This window comes from Spodoptera frugiperda, chromosome 24 (genome assembly GCF_023101765.2).
Source record: "Spodoptera frugiperda isolate SF20-4 chromosome 24, AGI-APGP_CSIRO_Sfru_2.0, whole genome shotgun sequence".
NCBI classification, from domain to species: Eukaryota; Metazoa; Arthropoda; class Insecta; order Lepidoptera; family Noctuidae; genus Spodoptera; species Spodoptera frugiperda.
Genome location: NC_064235.1, coordinates 1,171,691 through 1,192,224, shown reverse-complemented (window position 1 = coordinate 1,192,224; position 20,534 = coordinate 1,171,691). Strand labels below are relative to the sequence as shown.

The following is a 20,534-nucleotide window of genomic DNA, read 5'->3' as shown; positions in this document are numbered from 1 at the left end:
GCACGGTTCTCTCACATTATCCTCTATTTCATTGTCTGGACTTTAAAAGAGTTCTGAGTTTGTTTCGGCATTTCTTCTCAGAGTAGTCGGATAGGAAATGCCGGCCTCATCTAGCTATTTAAGAGATTGACGTGTAAAAGTGTTATTTTATAACCTACTAGCGGACCCGACAGACGTTGTCCTGTCTACACGTCTTTAATTTGAAAATTTTAAACTTTTTTTAATAAGCTAAAACATTCTGGACCTTTTTGATGAAAATTATTATTCAAATGTTATGACAATATCTAACGTCATTAATATTTGACACTGCGATGGTAGCGCCGTCTGTCGGATCCAATGTAAAACATTCCAAAATCAACAACTACTAATAAATTAAAAATTAATTAAAAAAACATTGTCCAGCGGACAAAATTGTGAATCAAAACCATACTCAGATCCCCTTGAACACACACAAAAAAGTTCATCAAAATCGGTCCACTCGTTTAAGAGAAGTTCAGTGACATACACACTTACAGAAGAATTATATATATAAAGATTTACAGAAATAAATATCATTTATCATTTATCAATAGCTTCTCTCTCCTTGGGCGAGGCGAGAGGGAGTGTCAGATTAATGTGGCATACTTACAGATTGGTGATAAACAGCGTGACGTGGTCTGGCGGGGCGAAGTCGTACATCGGAGCGTACACGTGCACATTGTCGCTCGTCGCCTCGTGCCGGCTGCAAGCACATTCATTTATAATGTTATTAGCGGCTTTATAAAAAAATAAGCTATCTATAATATAAAAATAAGTCGGGTTTTCCTTCCTGAACGCACGAACCGATTTCCACGGTTTTATTTCATTGGAAAGGTCTCGGGTTCCGTGAGGTTTATGGCTAAGCAAATTAAGGAAGAACTATGAAACAAGGTGTGGCGACAACCGACAAGTGACAGATGACAGAAGTCGCACATAGACTATCGACTAACAAATCAACGGATGACGACATAAATTCCACATAATAAGAAGTTTAAGTGCGAATAAACATGGATAGAAAATCCCAACGAACAACAGTTGGGCAGAAAGCCTGCCAGACACGATCACCTCGCCTGGTCGGAGGATACTGCTTTACTTAGGGCTTAAAATCATTGGTGGCCAAACGGAGTTCGCCTAGTTTGCTAGTTAGTATTATAATTAAATACTTACTCATAAGATAATGCGGTATGAGGCGAGCCGGATGAGTTGAACGGAGTCAAGTCGTGTATCGGACATAATTTGTACAGCGGTACTAGTGCCAGCACCTATATAGACAGACAGACGACATATGTTATTAATAGATTATATAAATAAGTACCGAATGGCAAAGACTAAAGGGTGATTTAATTCTTGACATACATGCATACACTAGCGCATACACCCGCTCTGCCCGGCTCCTATTGATCGTAGCGTGATGTTTTATAGCCTATAACTTTCTTCCATAACTAGACTATCCAACAAAAAAAAATTATTACAATAATACTTATATAAGATATTAAGTTGCCGGCTTTTTGGGGGCTAGGAATTTAAGGTTTTTTAGGGAATCGGTGATTGCGAAGATTGGGAAGGGGGAATTCGACCTTCGGTAAAGTCACTCACACAACACAAGCGTTGTTTCACGTCGGTTTTCTGCTCGCCCGTGGTATCACTCCGGTCGAGCCGGCCCAGCAGTGCCGAAGCATGGCTCTCCCACACTAAATAATATGTAAGGAATTTAAAAAAGCAAATATATACTAGACTACTTACAGGCACCCTGTAATGCCTGGCGGCTAGAGTGACGGAGAACAGGCCAGCCTCAGACAGCACGGCGCCACCGCCCAGCGCTGCCTTCACGCTGATCACCACCTGGGGATTATGGCAAGGAAAGAGTTAAAAACAATTTAACTAATAAAAGGGGTGTATGTTTGTAATGAATCTAAGTATGTCTAGCCTGTAGCCTTTCTTGATGAATGCACTATCTAACACGAAAAGAATTATTATAATCGGACCAGTAGTTCTGGAGATTAGCGCGTTCAAATAAACTAACTCTTCGGCAACTCCTATAAGCCAGAATCTACAGTTACAACCATGACAACCTCCCATACCGCTGTTGTATCTAAAACTCCACAACCTCCCATACCGACACCGGAACACTGAAGTCCAACGTCCCAGGGACATGAATGACCGTCTTGGATCCCGCAACGAAATAAATCAGAAGATATTATTAGAAGAGAAGAAAAAGAAAACGATAGTTTTCACTTCCCTCGGTGAATTTAATGCAGGAGACAGAATGACCTAGGCTTAACCTAAATAACAAAAGAGACTGCACAACTGGGGCAAGCCAAATCGCCAAGCAACACGGAAATTTTACTCAAAACTAAGTGGGTTCTATGTGTGAGCTGTGTCTAGTGTAGTGTAGTGTAGTGTAGTGATGTTGTTAAGCATTACCTTATTAACTCGCGACATGACAGCGTAGATGGAAGCGGCGCTGATGACGGTCACAGGTACCCCAGCCGCACTCAATCGGTTGGCCATCGCATGGCTCTGTGGGGGAGACATAAAAACTATATAGGGTGACTGGTAATTAGTGAACGATATTTAAACACGTGATTGTACTCATGATTTCTCACAACTTTCTCAGAGAAACTTTTTTTGTATACTAATTAGTTTTATTAGGTGGGGGCACACCGTATGCTGACAATACATCTACAAGTATTGTTAAACTACCATAAGACACTCGGGAGCATACGAATGATGCTTGTGACATACATTCTGGAAGACACTCATGTGTTCATGTGTTGTGATCATACCTCCATAGATATTAATTTTATATTAAGACAACCAACAACTAATACAAAAAAAAAAACATACAACAAGCATAACTACAAGACATCACATAATCGGACCCTAAACTCCTGACACACTATCTAAATCACTGAAACTTACTGTAGACTACCGAGACTTACACTCTTGACAAACACTTTATACATCCAGATTTAGGTACTCTAAACTCTTGCCACTGACCACTCACACTAAACTCCAGTCAAATACTCTATATTCCTGAGAGTCGGTATACACTCCAGACAAACGCTCCAAAAATCCAGACTTATTTGAAACTCCTGTCACTAGTTCTGAACTACTGACTCACTCTAAACTCCAGACACTCGCTCTACACACCAGACAAACGCTCTCAACATCCAAACATACACTAAACTCCTGACACACGCTTTAAACTCCTGACACTTACTCTAAACTCCCGACACTCGCTCTAAACTCCTGAGACCTACTCTAGATACTCGAGCCTCGCTCTACACTCCTGACAAACACTCCAAAAATCCAAACACACTAAAACTCCAGCCACTCCCTCTAAACTCCAGACACTCACTCTAAACACCCCCAAATAAACTAACCACCTACCTCAGTAGGATCAGGTCCCTCAGCCAGTATCAGCTTGTACTTCCGAGGGGCTGCAGCGCGGAGGAACCGCTCCGTGATGGCGCTGGCTCCGTACGTGAGGATCAGCTCGTCTCCGCTACACTCCTGACAAACGCTTTAAATATCCAGACATACTCTTAAAGTCCTTCCACCCGTTCTACACTCCTGACACTTGAATACGCACCCGCCACTCACTCTAAACTCCTTACACTTACTCTAAACTCCCGACACTCGATCTAATCTCCTGACAAACGCTCTAAACATCCTACCACTCACTCTAAACACCTGACACTCCCTCTAAACACCCCTAACTATAAACTCATAACCACATATCTCAATAGGATCAGGTCTCTAAACATACACTCTAAACTCCAGACACTCACTCTAAACCCCTTAAAAAAAAATAACCACATAGTTACCTCAGTAGGATCAGGTCCCTCAGCCAGTATCAGCTTGTACTTCCGAGGGGCTGCAGCGCGGAGGAACCGCTCCGTGATGGCGCTGGCTCCGTACGTGAGGATCAGCTCGTCGCCGTACTCTACGACCAACGCTCTAAATATCCAGACTTACTCTTAAAGTCCTTCCACCCGTTCTACACTCCTGACACTTGAATACGCACCCGCCACTCACTCTAAAATCCTGACACTCGGAGCTCCCGACACTCGCCCTACACTCCTGACAAATGCTCTACTAATCCAAACATACACTAAACATCCTGCCACTCACTCTAAACTCCTGTCACTCACTTTAACTACCGCACTCAGAGCGTTTAATTGATCCTTAGTAATGGTCATTATTATTATCGACTTGCTAAGCACTAGGTTAAGTAGCGTAACATTGAATGCGCCGCCAATAAAACACCTAAAAATAAACACATATGACATAACCACATATCTCAATAGGATCAGGTATCCCAACATACAATATAAACTCCAGACACTTGCTCTAAACTCCAGACACTCACTCTAAACCCCTTAAAAAAAAATAACCACATACCTCAGTAGGATCAGGTCCTTCAGCCAGTATCAGCTTGTACTTCCGAGGGGCTGCGGCGCGGAGGAACCGCTCCGTGATGGCGCTGGCTCCGTACGTGAGGATCAGCTCGTCGCCGTGCACGTGTTCCCGTGCCTGCCCGCATATGCTGGATATGCTGGATTCTAGCTCGCCTCGGAGCTGGAGAGGGGGATGTGGATTTATTATTTTTGTTTTTTTTTCTGGTGATAGGTAGGCGTTTGGTTGTCTTGGCGCGATAGCTGGGCAACCAGGTTGCCGTGCAACGTGTAGTGTAGTGGGTTCGATTCCCGGGTCGGGCAAAGTATTGCTTATTTTGATAATTTCTCAGTAGTAACACGGAATCTGGACTCGTCCATGGTATCGATCACCCCCTATTACATGGGACTTTTAACACAAATTGTGAAAAGTAGGTGTACATTGTACCGTGCACCCATAGGGATAAAAGGCATTACATTAGTATACCTAGTTAAAATTATGTAGCAGGTTAAGTAATTATGTATATTATATAGTGAACTTACCTCAGCAATATAATCTCTCAAGGGTTCCCTCAGGTCATGCTGAGCCGACCCCAGCGTGGCGCGACGGGCGCTCGCCGCCAGGACCAACCGCTGCAGACTCTCTCCAGACCCTTCTATGCCCTGGAAATTATAATGACCAATTAACCCTCCTTCCCAATCCCCGATTTCCCAACAAACCTTACCTTAAATTGGGAGTTAGCCCAAAAGGCTGGCAACGCACTTGTAACGCCTCTGGTGTTTTGGGTGTCTATAGGCGGCGGCGATTGCTTACCATCAGGTGATCCGTCTGCTCAATTACCGGCTTATATTATACACTGGTGTACACTGCACAGCATAGAGTTCTTTCAACTCCGGTCGAGCCGGCCCATTCGTGCCGAAGCATGGCTCTCCCACACTTAAGTCTTTGACTGCCAATAGAAAACTGTTGAAGGCAAATCCTCCGCTAACGTCGGTCACCGGTGACCCCCATGGCGTTTAAAGTGTTAAGACAGTAGTAATACCAGTTGTAGTTATATATTATACCTGGTTCCCTTGGGCTCTGTTCTCGTCGCGGATGGCTCGGAGCAGCCTCCTGGCCACGTTGGCTATCACCAGCTCGTTGGGCAGAGCAGCCATCACCTGCCGACCAGCAGCACGGATGGCGCCGCATAGTTCACTGTAGAAAAAGTTATTCTTCATAAATCAACACATAGAGGTTAATAAAATCAGGAGTTTCCGAATCCCGATCTCGAGCTGCGGACTGCCTAGCGGGATACCACGGCCTTACCGAAAACAGAAGTGAAACAATGCTTGCGTTTTGTTTCGTTGTGTGAGTGATGATACTGGAAGCGCAATTACTCCCCCTTCCCCAAAAACCCCTTACATTTTTAACCCTCAATGCCTCTGGTCTTTCGGGTGTCCATGGGCGGTGGCGATTGCTTACCATCAGGTGATCAGTCAGCTTGTTTACTGGCTTATATCATAAAAAAAGTCTCTATTTTTGTAAGTCGAGTCACTTACACTGCTGTGGTATACTGAGACTCCGTGATGATGGTCTCCAGGAGTGTCACCATCGCCAGCACTCTGTTGGTAGACCCTCGGATCTTGCTGCAACATTAAATTCACTTGCACTTTGACTATAGTTATAAGTACTGTGTTCAACTGCACAAAATTAATGTTCACTCAAAATAGACTAGGTATTGATCATTTTGTAGATGAATGGGTTATCAACTGCTGAAATATTAAGTTGTAGGTTTATATATTTACAATAACTATAGTGAGACATAGTAAATATTGCATTTTTTTTAAATAAACTTTGTTTCACACTAGGATTGTCTCCTGTGTCGTGGGTGAATTTACAAACATACAAGTTTACATACATATGACACTCAGATAATATCTTTATTTTCATCTTAAAATTACAATATTTGCTATTTTTAAGATATAATTGGCATTATTCAGTCTGTAGATATTATTGCTGACACAGCAATATAAATTTTCTGATGCAATCAATGAGAGAAAACATATTTATAGTACATATTTATAGTTAACAAAGCTATATTTATGCGTTTAAAAGAAGTATCTATGTTTAGTGAGGACGACAGATAGTACAAAAATACTGTTTACATACACAAATATCATACTTTACTCAGTAAAACTATTACAAAAGAGATTTTTTTCAACAACTTACCCATGTTTGATGTCAGCTACAAATTTCCCAATCAAAGTGACGAATTTATCGTCTAATTCCTTCACAGGGCCTTGGTAGAGAAACATTTTTAGTATTTATACTATTAAATTAAGATTTGTTAAGGAAATATAGCACGTTCATAGAATTAAACAAAAAATAATACGTGAATCTAGATTTGACAACATAACCTTACTTATTAATGACGTAAATGACGTTTAGGTGAGTCGTTCAGAAACGTCTAAGAGGGCTTATCATCATCAGCCTGTTCCTATGCTGTTCTCATCTTGAATGAGCCCTTTTATTTAGATTTAGAAATTAGATTTAGATTTCAGCCATGATCTTCCCACCGTAAGGCATTGAGATGGTGACGGGACGAATTCGACATCTACGACAAGGATTGACCACAAAAAGCTTTAAACAGAGAGGCGGGGATGGAGGGTCTGGAATCTTTGGCCCTGCAGATAAATTTATATCAGACAATTAATTAATTGTCATGGCAAAAAGTTTACTGCAGCACTTGAACTCTTTGTGTTGCGGATGCCAAGGAGCAGCGTTAATTAGTAAGCATTAGCTTATTCTATTATGCTTGGTCGTTTTTAAGGGGCTAAAAAAAAATCAAACAATCTTTACTTTTTATTGTATAATAAAGAAAAAACACAAAAGCTACTCATATTATAACATAACATAATTTAGTAACTTGTATCATAATTAAAACAAATAAAACATAAAAAATATAGTTATAACAAAAAATAATTAATAAAATAATTGTTTTTAAACTTGATAATATGTTCTCAAAACATAATTCAGATGGGTAATATATGTACCAAAGTACTTTCTAATTTAAATTTACTGACAAACATGATCAACACAGGAGCAAAGTCGCATTATCTTCGGCGCACCAACAAACAACTCTTTACGAATATCATCCCAAGATACACTCTCACTAGTCTGAACGGAAATATCTTCAAAATACTTTCTTTTTCTACATAAATTAATATTTTCAACATTATCTCGACTTTCATTCAAGATTCGTGCTAAAATATCACCTAAATCATCCGATGTCTTCCGTTTAGAAATGTTGAAATTGCCGCCATCTTGTGATGATGTCGTCACGTCTGTTACGTCATGTGAACTTCTAATAAATTCATTGTTTTTTTCTGAAACGCTTTCTTGAGATATTTCTGGGTTTGTCGCTTGCGACAATTTTCGAGTATGGCTTCTCATCTCTTCAATGTTTTCAGAAGACTCGCCGTTGCTGTTTGTTGTGGCTGCAGCCCTAGGTTCTAAGGATAAAAAGAAAAACAGTTAATAAAACTATGACGAAGACGTCAGGTACTTAAATATAGGGTGACTGGTAATTAGTGAACGATATTTAAACACGTGATTGTACTCATGATTACAAACAACTTTCCCAAACGAAACTCTTTTGTATACTCATTAGTTTTATTTTTATAACAACAAAATTTCAAGCACGTGTGCTTTCGCATGATCAGCTATTAACAGCGAGGCACCCGCGCCCGCGTTATCGGAAGACTACTTGGTATTTTGGAACTTTACACGCGCGTGCTATAAAAATTAACTTAGAAAACCGACGTGAAACAATACTTGAATGACTAAATGCATCAGAGTTACGAAAGCAGAAGAATCATATTAAGATTGTAGCACTTTTACCTTTATTTCCTCCATTTCCCACTGATTCTTCTCTTCTATCCAGCACAGCTTGAGCTGCAGTCCTCTTCATCCGTCGCACGGGCAGTATGATACTCTTTGGAGAACCTTCATAGACCTGACTCTCTATGTCGTGTAGATCTGGAGAAACAGCGGCGTGGACCATTGCTACTGTTGTGATTTGCCTGTAGTGTGAACCTGGGAATAAATCAAAATATGTATAATACATTTTCCTTCTTTCTGTTTTATAAAACGTTGTCCCACACTAGGATTTCTGCTGTGTCGTGGGTGCGATTACACATACCAATTCACACAGAGACATCACACTCAGACCTGAAACAACAGTTTTTGGAGAACACAAAGAGTTGCTCCATGCGGGATTAGAACTCGCTTCACGCTGCGCGGCAGTCGGTTGCCCAGCCACCGCACCAATCGTGTAGTCATCATAAAAGTAACACTTTTTGTTCCTAAAGGGCAAAGCAGAAATTAACAGACGTAACAGAACAATATGCCATAAATACTCCTTGCTTAGCAGTCAAGCATCCGACTATGCAGGCATGGAAACAATGACGTCACAAGATACTGTACCTACAGAGTTTTATAAATACATACCTATATCTGACACGACTTCAACTGCATCGTCATCCATTATTTCAGGTGACACCACCGCTATTCTTCTTCCTTCTCCTTCTAATTCTTGTGCGTTCTCTATCTCTTCTAGAGCAGAAGCACTTAGTTCTACACTGATCTCTACTTCGAGGCTTTCTTCTCCATCCCACTCTTCGTCACTTGTAGAAGAATTGTCAGTTTCTTCTTCGTTCGCTATTTTTATATTCATTCTTGATTTGTTTAAGTCTTCAAATCTATTTTGTTTTTCTTTTCTTAGAGTATTACTTCCTTCTTGATGAGATACGTTACTCTCTTCTGTAATAGGAATAGATTTAGAACTTTTGTCTCTTATTTCTTCTTCAATTCTGATTTCTATTAATTCTTCTTGTTGATGACTTTCTAGTATATTTTCTTCAGTATTACTGCTAGATTTAGTCTTTACTCCTTGATTGGTAATTGACTTATCGTCTGATTCTTCTCCAATCATCTCCTGTTCATTTACTTCTTGTATATTACCAATGATACTTTTATTTCTTCTTGCAGTAATAAAGTTTTCATTCGTTTCTTGATTAGAAGTTGATGATACATTTACTTCTTCCTCTACAATTAATTCCTCACTATAATCTTCTTTGGTTGTGCTAGATGATTCATTATCACTTGCCTTCTCATTAGCACTTAGTCTTTCTTCATTATTATCAGTGTTACTCTCATCTTCTCCCTCTGAACCTATTGATTCTGATTCTTCTTCCAAATCTTTGGAAGCTTTTGAATCTTCTTTCGTATTTGTAGAAGCCTCTCCATCGGTAGATTTAGTATAATTCAAAATATCAACAATAACAGTGTCTATAGATTCGGAATCAGCTCTATATCCATTAGACACGTTAGAATCAGAACTTTTCCTTACATTGTCTTCATTCGAATTAGTATTATCATTAACTTGATTTTGACTATCATCCTTATTGTCATCTAAAACATTGAATTCTTCAGGTTGATCAACTGGGTCATTGATATCATCAATGATATGGCTGTCTAAACCATGATCATTAGTATTGGCTGCAATAGGGTTGTCTGGGCTATTTAAATCATGATTATTTTCATTTTTGTTAGCAAGAGAGATGTTTAAATCATCATCATCATCAGTCATATAACTATCATTAAAGAATTCTTCATCACTACTTAAATTTCTATTCAAAATGAACAATCTACGATATATTCTTTTGATTTTTACTAAAAGTTTCTTGTAGTATTCTTCTGGTTCGTCGTGTTTATTTATTTTTGGTACTCTTTCTATTATTAGAGGAGGGAGAGGACTGTAAGGTCTTTGTGGTTCCTCCAGAGGCTCGTAAGACCTCACTGGAGGGAACGAGTCATCAGGTTCTTCTGTGACTGGAGATAGAACTGAAATAGAAAAAGAAATTTCATAGTAAAGTAGGTATTTAAAAGTAGTTTTGTTAGATAACGTTTTGTTTTTTTAGGGTTGTATTTGATTCTGATGTAAATTTTTATGATATTAAGCCGATAAACGAGCAGACGGATCACCTGATGGTAAGTAATCGCCGCCACACATGGAGGCCCATTCGGAGCACCAGCGGCGTTACAAGTGCGTTGCTTTTGGGGATTAAGAATTTAAGGGTTGTTGGGGAATCGGGGCTTGGGAAGGGGGGGAAGGGGATAATTGGGCCTCCAGAAACCTCACTCTCACAACGCAAGCGTTATTCAACGTCAGTTTTCTGTGAGGCCGTAATACTCCAGACGACACGGCCCATTCGTGCCGAAGCATGGCTAAAACGTTTCAAGAATAAAGTATTTAAGTCTTTGACTGCCAATTGAAAACTGTTGAAGGCAAATCCTCCGCTAACGTCGGTCACCGGCGTTCAAAGTGTTAAGTAAAACTTACTTGGAAGATCATGGAAGAGACTCCGAATTAATATCGATTTTCTTCTTTGCCAGTCTTCATCGTACCTGCAGTAGCTTCGAGACATTTTCAAATTAAATTCAGCTATTTTAATCAACACTGCACAATGTGCGTAATATATATTCATATTAGGTTATTTTGTATTATATTTTAGTAGCTGGTGGGTAGTTTCAGAAAATCACAGAGAGTTTACAAAATTAGGTTCACATGGTACAAAATATTAGTTTTTGGTAAGTTATCTTCTATATCTATTCTAACTTGTAATAAATCTAATCTTTTCTGCATATCACTTAAGTAATTAAATATTTGAGAAAATATGACTAATAACATTTATACCAAGGAACAATGCAATTTCGTTTCACCCCGTTCTCACGGGCACGGGTGAATCGTGATTCACTGAAGAAAGTAACTGCTAGCACAAAACATAACCGTAATTCTCATTTTGTGTACAATTTCATTATTTTCAAGATTATCTGCTGCATTTTAGCTTTTTTTAGAATTGAATAAAGATATATTTTAATAAAATCATTTTGTTTTATCTTTCTAATCTCGTTAACGAACGAAATCCTGTGTCAAATTGCTGTCAAAACCTGTCAGTTTCGTACAGCTGTCAACACAAAATCAATAAATCGTATTCGATAATAAATTCGCTATTTAGAATTAATTAACGTTTTCTATCCGCAATGCCGGTTGAAAAAATTATATGGTGCACACATTACTGCATTTAAAATGTAGTTTTAGTGAGGAATTTTGTGTGTGTAGCCGTTTTAATTTACAGTAGTTCTCGCAACGCTTGAGCGGCTGTTTAGGCCGGAAATGTTGGCTTGATTCGTGTATTTCTTTTAAATAAGAACGCAATGGACTTGTCTCCGGACGAGGATAACTTCCAAGGGCGTCTGCTGCATCAGGTATCTTAATTATTCTGTAATATGTTCTAGTTGTTACACTTCGGCATTGAGCTGTGAAAACAGCGGTATTTTTCAGTTTTCGTTGCTGTAACTTATGTGTTGTGAATGTATTTGGCTGCACAAGGCCTTGTAGTATATTATAAAATTAAATATATACTAATTATGCGAGTTACAAAGCCTGAAAGTATTTTGTAAAAGTTTTATTTATGAAAATATGTTAAGTATTTACCTAATAATTTATTCTATCGTATTTAATTAAATGTAAACTTAAAATGGTAAGAAATATTAACTATTTTTGAGTTTTAAATAAAATATAATAAGTATATAATACTCAGTAATATTAATTTATTTCAATAACATATGGAATAGGATGGATTGAATGGAGACAAACATATTGGTGTCTCCATATTATTATTTACTAGCTACTCTACTCGGTTCCTATTGGTCTAAAGTGTGATGTTTTATAGCCTAAAGGCTATATAAAGTGAGGCTTTAGCCTTACTCGATAAATACATTATTATCGAACACAGAAATAATTTTTCAAATCAGTAGTTCAGTAGTTCTGGGGATTTACACATTCAAACGAACATACTCTTCTGCTTTATATATCTTATAGCTACTCTCACTAACTCTGCTCAGTTCCTATTAGTCATAGTGAGATGTTTTATAGCCTATACCCTTCCTCAATAAATACACTATCGAACACACAAATAATTATTCAAATTGGACCAGTCGTTCCAGAGATTAACATGTTCAAATATATTACTAGCTGACCTGGCATATTTTGTAACACATCAAATATTAAAATTTTTCACCTTTTAAACTTTCCTTGGACTTCCATAAATAATTCAAGACCAAAATTTGCCCTGCAAGTCCAGCCGTTCTCAAGTTTTAGCGAAACTAAAGAATGAACAGCATTTATTGTTTTATTTATTATTTAGAGATATCTATTAATTACAGGTTATTATTTATATATAACTAGCAAACGCGGCAAACTCCATTTCGCCACCAATGTTAAATTTTTTCTGAATATTCTTTGCTATAAACCTCACGGAGCATGAGACCTTCTCAAGAAATGCAAAACCGAGTAAATGGGTCGTTAACTCTGGAGTTATAGCGTCAGGAAGGAAAACCCGACTTATTTCTCTATAATAACTCATTCTTCTTCCACCAGGCTGCCCTATGGGACAACTTAGAGCTCCTTCAAGAGCTAATAGCAAGCGGAGCAGCAGTGGACGCTCGCGACGGCTCCAACCGCAGCGCGCTCCACGCTGCAGCGCTGGCGGAGCGCAGCCGTTGTCTGTCCGCGCTGTGTGCTGCCGGCGCTGATATTGATGCCAAGTCTGATGAGGCTACTGGGGGCAAGGTGAGAGGATTTTATTATTTATTTAATATTTATTTTCAGCCATGATCGTCCCACTGCAGGGCAAAGGCCTCCCTTTTTTTTTTTTTTTTTTTTTTAGGGTGGAAAATCATCCAATGACTTCTCCCGCCTTGGGCGAGGCGAGAGGGAGTGTCAGACTCTTACTGACTAAAAACCACCCCGTTCCTACTCCTGCCCGTCGAGCCGGAGCCCCGGTATCGAGCCGGAGCTACCCTCCTTCCACTCGTCTCTATGCAGAGCTTTCTGCGGCCAATCCTTTTCATAGGCGTCGAGTTCATCCCGCCATCTCCTTCTGGGCCTGCCGCGACGTCAGGAGGGGACGAGGGGATTTTGGTAGTTTTATTTTGGAGGGTACGTGGATGTGCCCTAACCTTGCAAAAACCACTCTATTAGTTGCTGAGAAAATTACTAAAAACTGTACAATAATACTTTGTCCGACTTTGACTGACGAGGACTGACTCGTTGATCGGACAGGAGGTAGGATTCGAATCTCGAGTCGGGCAAAGTACTGCTACTGAACTTTTAATTAATCGACTTTTCGAATATTTCTCAATAGTAGCACGGAGTCTGGAATTTTAGCCAATATATGGCAATACACTCACTCTTTCTCTTTTTTTTCTGCGTCTCGAAACTAGTAGAGCTTTTCTCCATTAAAGTACTTGAGTAAACCGTGATTTTAAGTTAATTTAGTATGTCTCACGATAGTTATTATAAAAATATTAGGCCGCGTTTCCACTGGGCCTGATCAGGATTGACCAATCATGCTGTTTCCATTGAAGCGGAGCGGAGATTTCGAGCATAGTGATTGGTCAATTCGTGCACCGCTAAGCTCCTTTCCACCCCGCTCCGCGTTAGTTTAAACGCGGCCTTAATCCCATCTACCACCCAACAGACAGCCCTCCACATAGCAGCGGAGCGCGGCCACGTGGAGAATGTGAAGACCCTGCTGTCTTCCGGAGCCAGCCTGGCCACCCTGGACGCCCACGGCAACACGGCGCTCGCCCTGGCCGAGAGGAACAGCTGGAGACATGCTGCTAACGTGCTCAGGGAAGCTAGAGGTAAGATATAGATACTTTATTTGTAACATAGATTTTTTTTCGAGGGGTAATATTCATCTAATGACTTCTTCTCCCGCCTTCAGTACCGGCGTAAGGGCCACTGATACCCCGGGCGGAAATATTGTGGCACCCACTTGAGGGAAGCAATATCAAGTGTTAGTTTTTTGCGGATCCCAAGTAGAAATATCTTCTATATATTAATACGTGAAGCAAAAACTTTGTAACAGTTTTTACGAAAATTGCCCGCACGTTGGAGCATAAAATTTGGTACACTTATAGTTTATGTGTAGGAGAAGTGCGGAACGCTATATTTTTCAAAAATAATGCTTATAAAGTACATTAAATCAATAAATAAAACATTACACACACATGCATAGTATCTGATCGTATTTGTCAAAATCGATAGACATTGCGATGATATTGACGTCTCATATGAATAGAGTTTTATAAAAGAGTTTGTTTGAGTTTGAGTTTGAGTTTAATAAAAATTATCCTTGAATGTATGTTAAATGGTATTGTATATGGTTGAATTTCAACCACTAGGCGACCACTAGTATTAAAATTAAAATATTAGCTAACGACGCGGACGTAGAAAGATTTGTAGCTCCTCTTTTTTTTTATTTTATATTTTTTTTACATTTTGTTTTTGGCGCCCGCCGGAATTGTCGCCATCATCACCATATTACCATGATGAAAGGTTTTTTAGTTGGGGGAAAATCATCTATTGACTTCTCCCGCCTTGGGCAAAGCGAGAGGGAGTGTCAGACTCTTACTGACTAAAAACCACCCCGTTCCTACACCTGCCCGTCGAGCCGGAGCCCCGGTAAACCCGCTAGGTAGTCCGCAGCTCCGGATTAAGCTAGAGGTAAGATAGATACTTTTTTTTATGGGACAAGCCCGCCACATCCTCCCTACCACTGCAACTCCTGTGCACCAGGATCTACAGTAGATACAACCATGCAAACACCGGAACACTGAAGTCCAACGTCCCAGGGACAAGATAGATACCTACTTTATTGTAACAGATTTTTTTTCGAGGGTTAAAATTTTATCGTCTTATGACTTCTCCCGCCTTGAGCGAGGCGAGAGAGAGTGTTCCTACTCCTGCTTTTCGAGCCGGAGCCCCGGTAAACCCGCTAGGTAGTCCGCAGCTGCGGATCAGGCATCAGCCCTACTGGGCCCCATTTGTGGTGGTTTGTCCTCAAAGATTCAGCCTTTCGAGACGCGTGTGGAACGCGACCCGCTGCACGCAGTGGTCTGGTGTGGTCTGGAGTTGCTCCGTGCGGGAATCGAACCCGCTACACGTTGCTTGGCAGCCGGTTACCCAGCCACCGCACTAACTGTGCAGTCAAAACAATCTCTAATAGAAATACTAAAAATTACAGAGCTGATGTTCCATGCTTTGTCCCATTGTAGACGGAATAAGAAAGCCACATACTACGATCCTTACATGATTCTTTAGCTAATATTGCTATGATAAAAAGTTTTTTTGGGGAAAATCATCCAATAACTTCTCCCGCCTTGGGCGAGGTGAGAGAGAGTGTCAGACTCTTACTGACTAAAAACCATCCCGTTCCTACTCCTGCTTTTCGAGCCGGAGCCCCGGTAAACTCGCTAGGTAGTCCGCAGCTCCGGATGATGAAACGTTAAGGCTTTTTATGTATCTTTAATAAGTATTACAGGGTCAAAACCTACGCAGATGCGATGCGATGCGTCTATAATACATTGCAAACTGTAATCTATCAATCTATTGTCTTTAACATACATAAAAGTTTAAAAAATACACGTGGGAGAGCCATTCTTCGGCACTGCTGGGCCGGCTCGACCGGAGTGATACCACGGCCTCACAGAAAACCGACGTGAAACAACGCTTGCGTTGTATTTCAAGTTTTCAACACGTAAATGAGGAAGGTTTATAACTTCTGCACAATCTTTGGAAGACCGGAGGCCTAAAACCCCTCCATCCCAATCTTCCCAATCCCCAATTCCCCAACAACCGTTTAATTCCTAACCCCCAATATGCCGGCAACGCACGTGTAACGCCTCTGGTGTTTCAGGCGGTCTCGTTTACTGAACTATAACTTTACTTATTATTCTGTGCTATAACATAGAAAAATGTTATATTATGAGTACCATGTAATAAGGGTTATTTTATTAATATTGTTAAAGCGAAAGTTTTAGTCCGCAGCTCCGGAGAACAGCAATCCAATAAATACATAATATATATTATTATATGACTAATCTATCTATGTATCAACATATACTATGACTATGTTTATTTAGTAATCCCGCGCGCCTCGCGGTGACCGGTCGTGTGGACCGCGTGTGATAAAACAAAAATAATACGCGATGAAACTTCGTAAATCTGTGTTTAAAATGTAGTTATGTTACTATATAGTGTAAATATCGGTCTGTTTCAGTGTTAAAAGAGTATGTTTTAAAAGGTTTTAAAGTGTTGTTCAAAGTGTGTCTGTCATTAAAATCTTATGTGGTAATAATAATAGAAATATAGTCTGTTAAATGTGATGTGCAATTTTATTATTATTTGTATCAAACCAGTGATGTGTTTAAACATAACCTATCTACATTTATATCTATACTAGTTTTTTATTTAATATACTAGTTTCTGCCAACGGCTTTGCTTGCGTTTCTGTGGGTTAGCCTATGTCAAAGTCAAAGTCAAAATCATTTATTTCAAATAGACCAGGAAGGCACTTTTGAACGTCAAAGCAAATATAATAATATTAATAACGTATGTCTGTCAGTCAGTCCTCTAGTGTTATTCTAGACCATAATCTACTCCTGTTCCAAAATTTTGTCTTGTTCCGTTCAGCTGTTTTGATTGACGTGATTGAGTAACAAATATACATACAAACTTATAAACTTTCGCGTTTATTATATTAATACAATTAAAATATTTAATTTATTAATGTAGATCACGCGATCTGCTCGGCTCTTATTGATTATAGCGTGATTTGTATAACCTTCCTCAATAAATGGACTATCTAACACAAAAATATTTATTCAAATCGGACCAGTAGTTTCGGAGATAAGCGCGGTCAAACAAATAAACAAACAAACTCTTAAGATTTATTTAATAGTACTAGCTTTTGCCCGAGACTTTGCTCGCGTTAAGAAATATTAATTATTATTAACGGAATTTATCAAAATCTTTTCTAAGAGGATGCCTACGTCATAGTAGCTTTATGCATGCAAAATGTGAGCTCGATCGGTTTAAAATTTATTAAGTTTTAGATAAATTTTCATCTCATATTTTATCCTCTTGGGGATGGAATTGATTAAAATCCTTTCTTAGCGGATGCCTACGTCATAACATCTACCTGCATGCCAAATTTCAGTCCGATCCGTCCAGTGGTTTGGGCTGTGCGTTGATAGATCACTATGTCAGTCAGTCAGTCATCTTTGAATTTTATATACCTATGTGTTTAGATAGACAGAGAATAACACGGTGCATTTTTTATCACAGCAACGCGGGCAAAGCCGTTGGCAGACGCTTGTCAGACATCAAATAATTAATTTGACGTACCATATTAGAATACTTTTTATGCCATAAACCTACGGTAAAGTAAACCGGTTGCGTGGGCTTACTCGTATTTGTTATAGTTGTGAAATCAACAAGTTTTTAGACAAGTAGGTATTTAATTATGTCAAGATGAACTTCGTACTATGATCGGCCAACATCAACAGCCTATAAGTGGCCACTGCTGACCAAAGGCCTCTCCTCATACGGAGAAGGTTTGAGCATTAATCACCACGCTTGCTCAATGCGGGTTGGCGATTTCAAACTTAGGTATTAGAAATTATAAGCCCAGGTTTTCTCACGATGCTTTCCTTCACCGTTTGTCAGTGGTGTCTAAATAATCTTAGAAAATACGTATAACTCGGAAAAAGTCACATTGGTACTTGCCGTTGGTAGGTTTTGAACCCGCATTCTCATGCATGTAGAGCGGGCGTCTTAAACCTCCGGGCACCAACTAATGAAAATTTGACAAAAATACAATAGCTTAGGTTAATAGTAAGTAGATACGTCCTAAATTAAATACTCTTATAAGGAGAAATCACAACTGGTACTATGAGTACGAGATAGCAAATAGCAACTTACAATTCCTGAGTCGACTGTACTTTTTTGAAAATTCTTAGTAACAGGACTCAAATTTTATATCTATCTAATCTAAATATATACAATTCAAAGGTGACTGATTGACTGACTGACTGACTGACTGACTGACTGGCATAGTGATCTATCAACGCATAATCCAAACCACTGGACGGATTTATTTTTTCTTTTTTATGGAATAGGTGGCAAAAGAGCAGACTGAATTATGGATTTATTGACTGACTGACTTCTTTTTTATTTTGACTGTCTGGATCGGGCTGAAATTTGGCATTCAGGTTGATGTTGTAACATAGGCATCATACAATAGTTATATTCTTTTTCTTCTCCTCTAATAACATATTCTATTAACTGATTTGTTTCGTTGCGGGATCCAAGACAGTCATTCATGTCCCTGGGACGTTGGACTTCAGTGTTCCGGTGTTTGCATGGTTGTATCTACTGTAGATCCTGGTGCACAGGAGTTGCAGCGGTATGGGAGGTTGTGGCGGGCTTGTCCCATTTAAAAAATACAATAGTTAACTACACCAGTTAAAATATAACCCTGACAGTCCGTCGCACTGTTTCACGGTAGTCAGGTTACATGACAATGTATATAGGAGTGACCTTCAGCAAATTCACACAAAGCATTTGCCGACACACTCTACCTAATGTGACATAGAAGCCGTATTGGTTTTTGTGTATTCAGCAATTTTATGTAACACTAGCTGAGCCGGCGAACTCCGTTTCGCCACCAATGATTTTGTCTGTTTTCCTGTATTTTCTTAATTTTTTCCTGTATCGTCACGCCTTTAGTCCCCGAAGGGGTAAGCAGAAGTGCACATTGTGGCACATAATGCCATCTATACCCACATTTAACAATGTATGTTGTAAGTCCCATGTAATAGGTGGTGAGCCTATTGCCATATACCGGGCACATATCCAGATTCCGCGCTACCACTGAGAAATTTTAGAAAAACCGAAAAAAGCCTTGTAATCCTTCGCCCGACCCGTAAATCAAACCCGAGACCCCTTGCCCGGCAGTCGCACTTGCGACCAGTGGTTTGAGCGGTGCGTTGATAGATCACTATGTCAGTCAGTCAGTCACCTTTGAATTTTATATACCTATGTGTTTAGATAGACAGAGAATAACACGGTGCATTTTTTATCACAGCAACGCGGGCAAAGCCGTTGGCAGACGCTTGTCAGACATCAAATAATTAATTTGACGTACCATATTAGAATACTTTTTATGCCATAAACCTACGGTAAAGTAAACCGGTTGCGTGGGCTTACTCGTATTTGTTATAGTTGTGAAATCAACAAGTTTTTAGACAAGTAGGTATTTAATTATGTCAAGATGAACTTCGTACTATGATCGGCCAACATCAACAGCCTATAAGTGGCCACTGCTGACCAAAGGCCTCTCCTCATATGGAGAAGGTTTGAGCATTAATCACCACGCTTGCTCAATGCGGGTTGGCGATTCCAAACTTAGGTATTAGAAATTATAAGCCCAGGTTTTCTCACGATGCTTTCCTTCACCGTTTGTCAGTGGTGTCTAAATAATCTTAGAAAATACGTATAACTCGGAAAAAGTCACATTGGTACTTGCCGTTGGTAAGTTTTGAACCCGCAATTTCATGCATGAAGAGCGGGCGTCTTAAACCTCCGGCCACCAACTAATGAAAATTTGACAAAAATACAATAGCTTAGGTTAATAGTAAGTAGATACGTCCTAAATTAAATACTCTTATAAGGAGAAATCACAACTGGTACTATGAGTACGAGATAGCAAATAGCAACTTACGATTCCTGAGTCGACTGTACTTTTTTGAAAATTCTTAGTAACAGGACTCAAATTTTATATCTATCTAATCTAAATATATACAATTCAAAGGTGACTGATTGACTGACTGACTGACTGACTAACTAACTGACTGACATAGTGATCTATCAACGCGCAACCCAAACCACTGGACGGATTTATTTTTTCTTTTTTATGGAATAGGTGGCAAAAGAGCAGACTGAATTATGGATTTATTGACTGACTGACTTCTTTTTTATTTTGACTGTCTGGATCGGGCTGAAATTTGGCATTCAGGTTGATGTTGTAACATAGGCATCATACAATAGTTATATTCTTTTTCTTCTCCTCTAATAACATATTCTATTAACTGATTTGTTTCGTTGCGGGATCCAAGACAGTCATTCATGTCCCTGGGACGTTGGACTTCAGTGTTCCGGT

General features: G+C 39.5%; 3 protein-coding genes across 3 annotated transcripts in view; 1 reads left to right on the top strand and 2 right to left on the bottom strand.

Moving 5' to 3' along the window:
- Nucleotides 1–6,817, bottom strand: part of LOC118278376 (uncharacterized) — a 73,269-nt gene extending 66,452 nt beyond the window's left edge. Inside the window, exons 1-9 of the mRNA XM_050703358.1 lie at nucleotides 6,631–6,817; nucleotides 5,961–6,047; nucleotides 5,484–5,616; nucleotides 4,962–5,081; nucleotides 4,426–4,602; nucleotides 2,443–2,538; nucleotides 1,762–1,860; nucleotides 1,186–1,280; nucleotides 629–721 (exon numbers count right to left, since the gene is read on the bottom strand). Coding sequence (XP_050559315.1) covers nucleotides 629–721; nucleotides 1,186–1,280; nucleotides 1,762–1,860; nucleotides 2,443–2,538; nucleotides 4,426–4,602; nucleotides 4,962–5,081; nucleotides 5,484–5,616; nucleotides 5,961–6,047; nucleotides 6,631–6,716 — 986 coding nt within the window. The 5' untranslated portion in view covers nucleotides 6,717–6,817. The remainder of the gene's footprint in view (nucleotides 1–628; nucleotides 722–1,185; nucleotides 1,281–1,761; nucleotides 1,861–2,442; nucleotides 2,539–4,425; nucleotides 4,603–4,961; nucleotides 5,082–5,483; nucleotides 5,617–5,960; nucleotides 6,048–6,630) is intronic.
- Nucleotides 6,818–6,951: 134 nt separating this feature from the next.
- On the bottom strand, nucleotides 6,952–10,957 carry LOC118278696 (protein PFC0760c-like). The gene is made up of 5 exons (XM_050703357.1): nucleotides 10,805–10,957; nucleotides 8,911–10,305; nucleotides 8,302–8,496; nucleotides 7,677–7,913; nucleotides 6,952–7,085 (listed from the first exon to the last, which is right to left on the bottom strand). The coding sequence occupies exons 1-5, from the start codon at nucleotides 10,947–10,949 to the stop codon at nucleotides 6,952–6,954; spliced, it is 2,106 nt and encodes a 701-aa protein (XP_050559314.1). The 5' UTR covers nucleotides 10,950–10,957.
- Nucleotides 10,958–11,408: 451 nt separating this feature from the next.
- The window catches only part of LOC118278394 (leucine-rich repeat serine/threonine-protein kinase 1), a 93,749-nt gene continuing 84,623 nt past the window's right edge, over nucleotides 11,409–20,534 (top strand). Inside the window, exons 1-3 of the mRNA XM_050703392.1 lie at nucleotides 11,409–11,730; nucleotides 12,905–13,096; nucleotides 14,007–14,172. Coding sequence (XP_050559349.1) covers nucleotides 11,680–11,730; nucleotides 12,905–13,096; nucleotides 14,007–14,172 — 409 coding nt within the window. The 5' untranslated portion in view covers nucleotides 11,409–11,679. The remainder of the gene's footprint in view (nucleotides 11,731–12,904; nucleotides 13,097–14,006; nucleotides 14,173–20,534) is intronic.

Bases quoted from the DNA above. Each gene is read 5' to 3' on its own strand.
- LOC118278696 (XM_050703357.1), bottom strand. From the start codon at position 10,949: ATGAATATATATTACGCACATTGTGCAGTGTTGATTAAAATAGCTGAA. The intron at 10,306-10,804 runs GTAAGTTTTACT...TTTCTATTTCAG, and splicing joins TCTCTTCCATGATCTTCCAA to TTCTATCTCCAGTCACAGAA. The intron at 7,914-8,301 runs GTAAAAGTGCTA...TTTTATCCTTAG, and splicing joins GGGAAATGGAGGAAATAAAG to AACCTAGGGCTGCAGCCACA.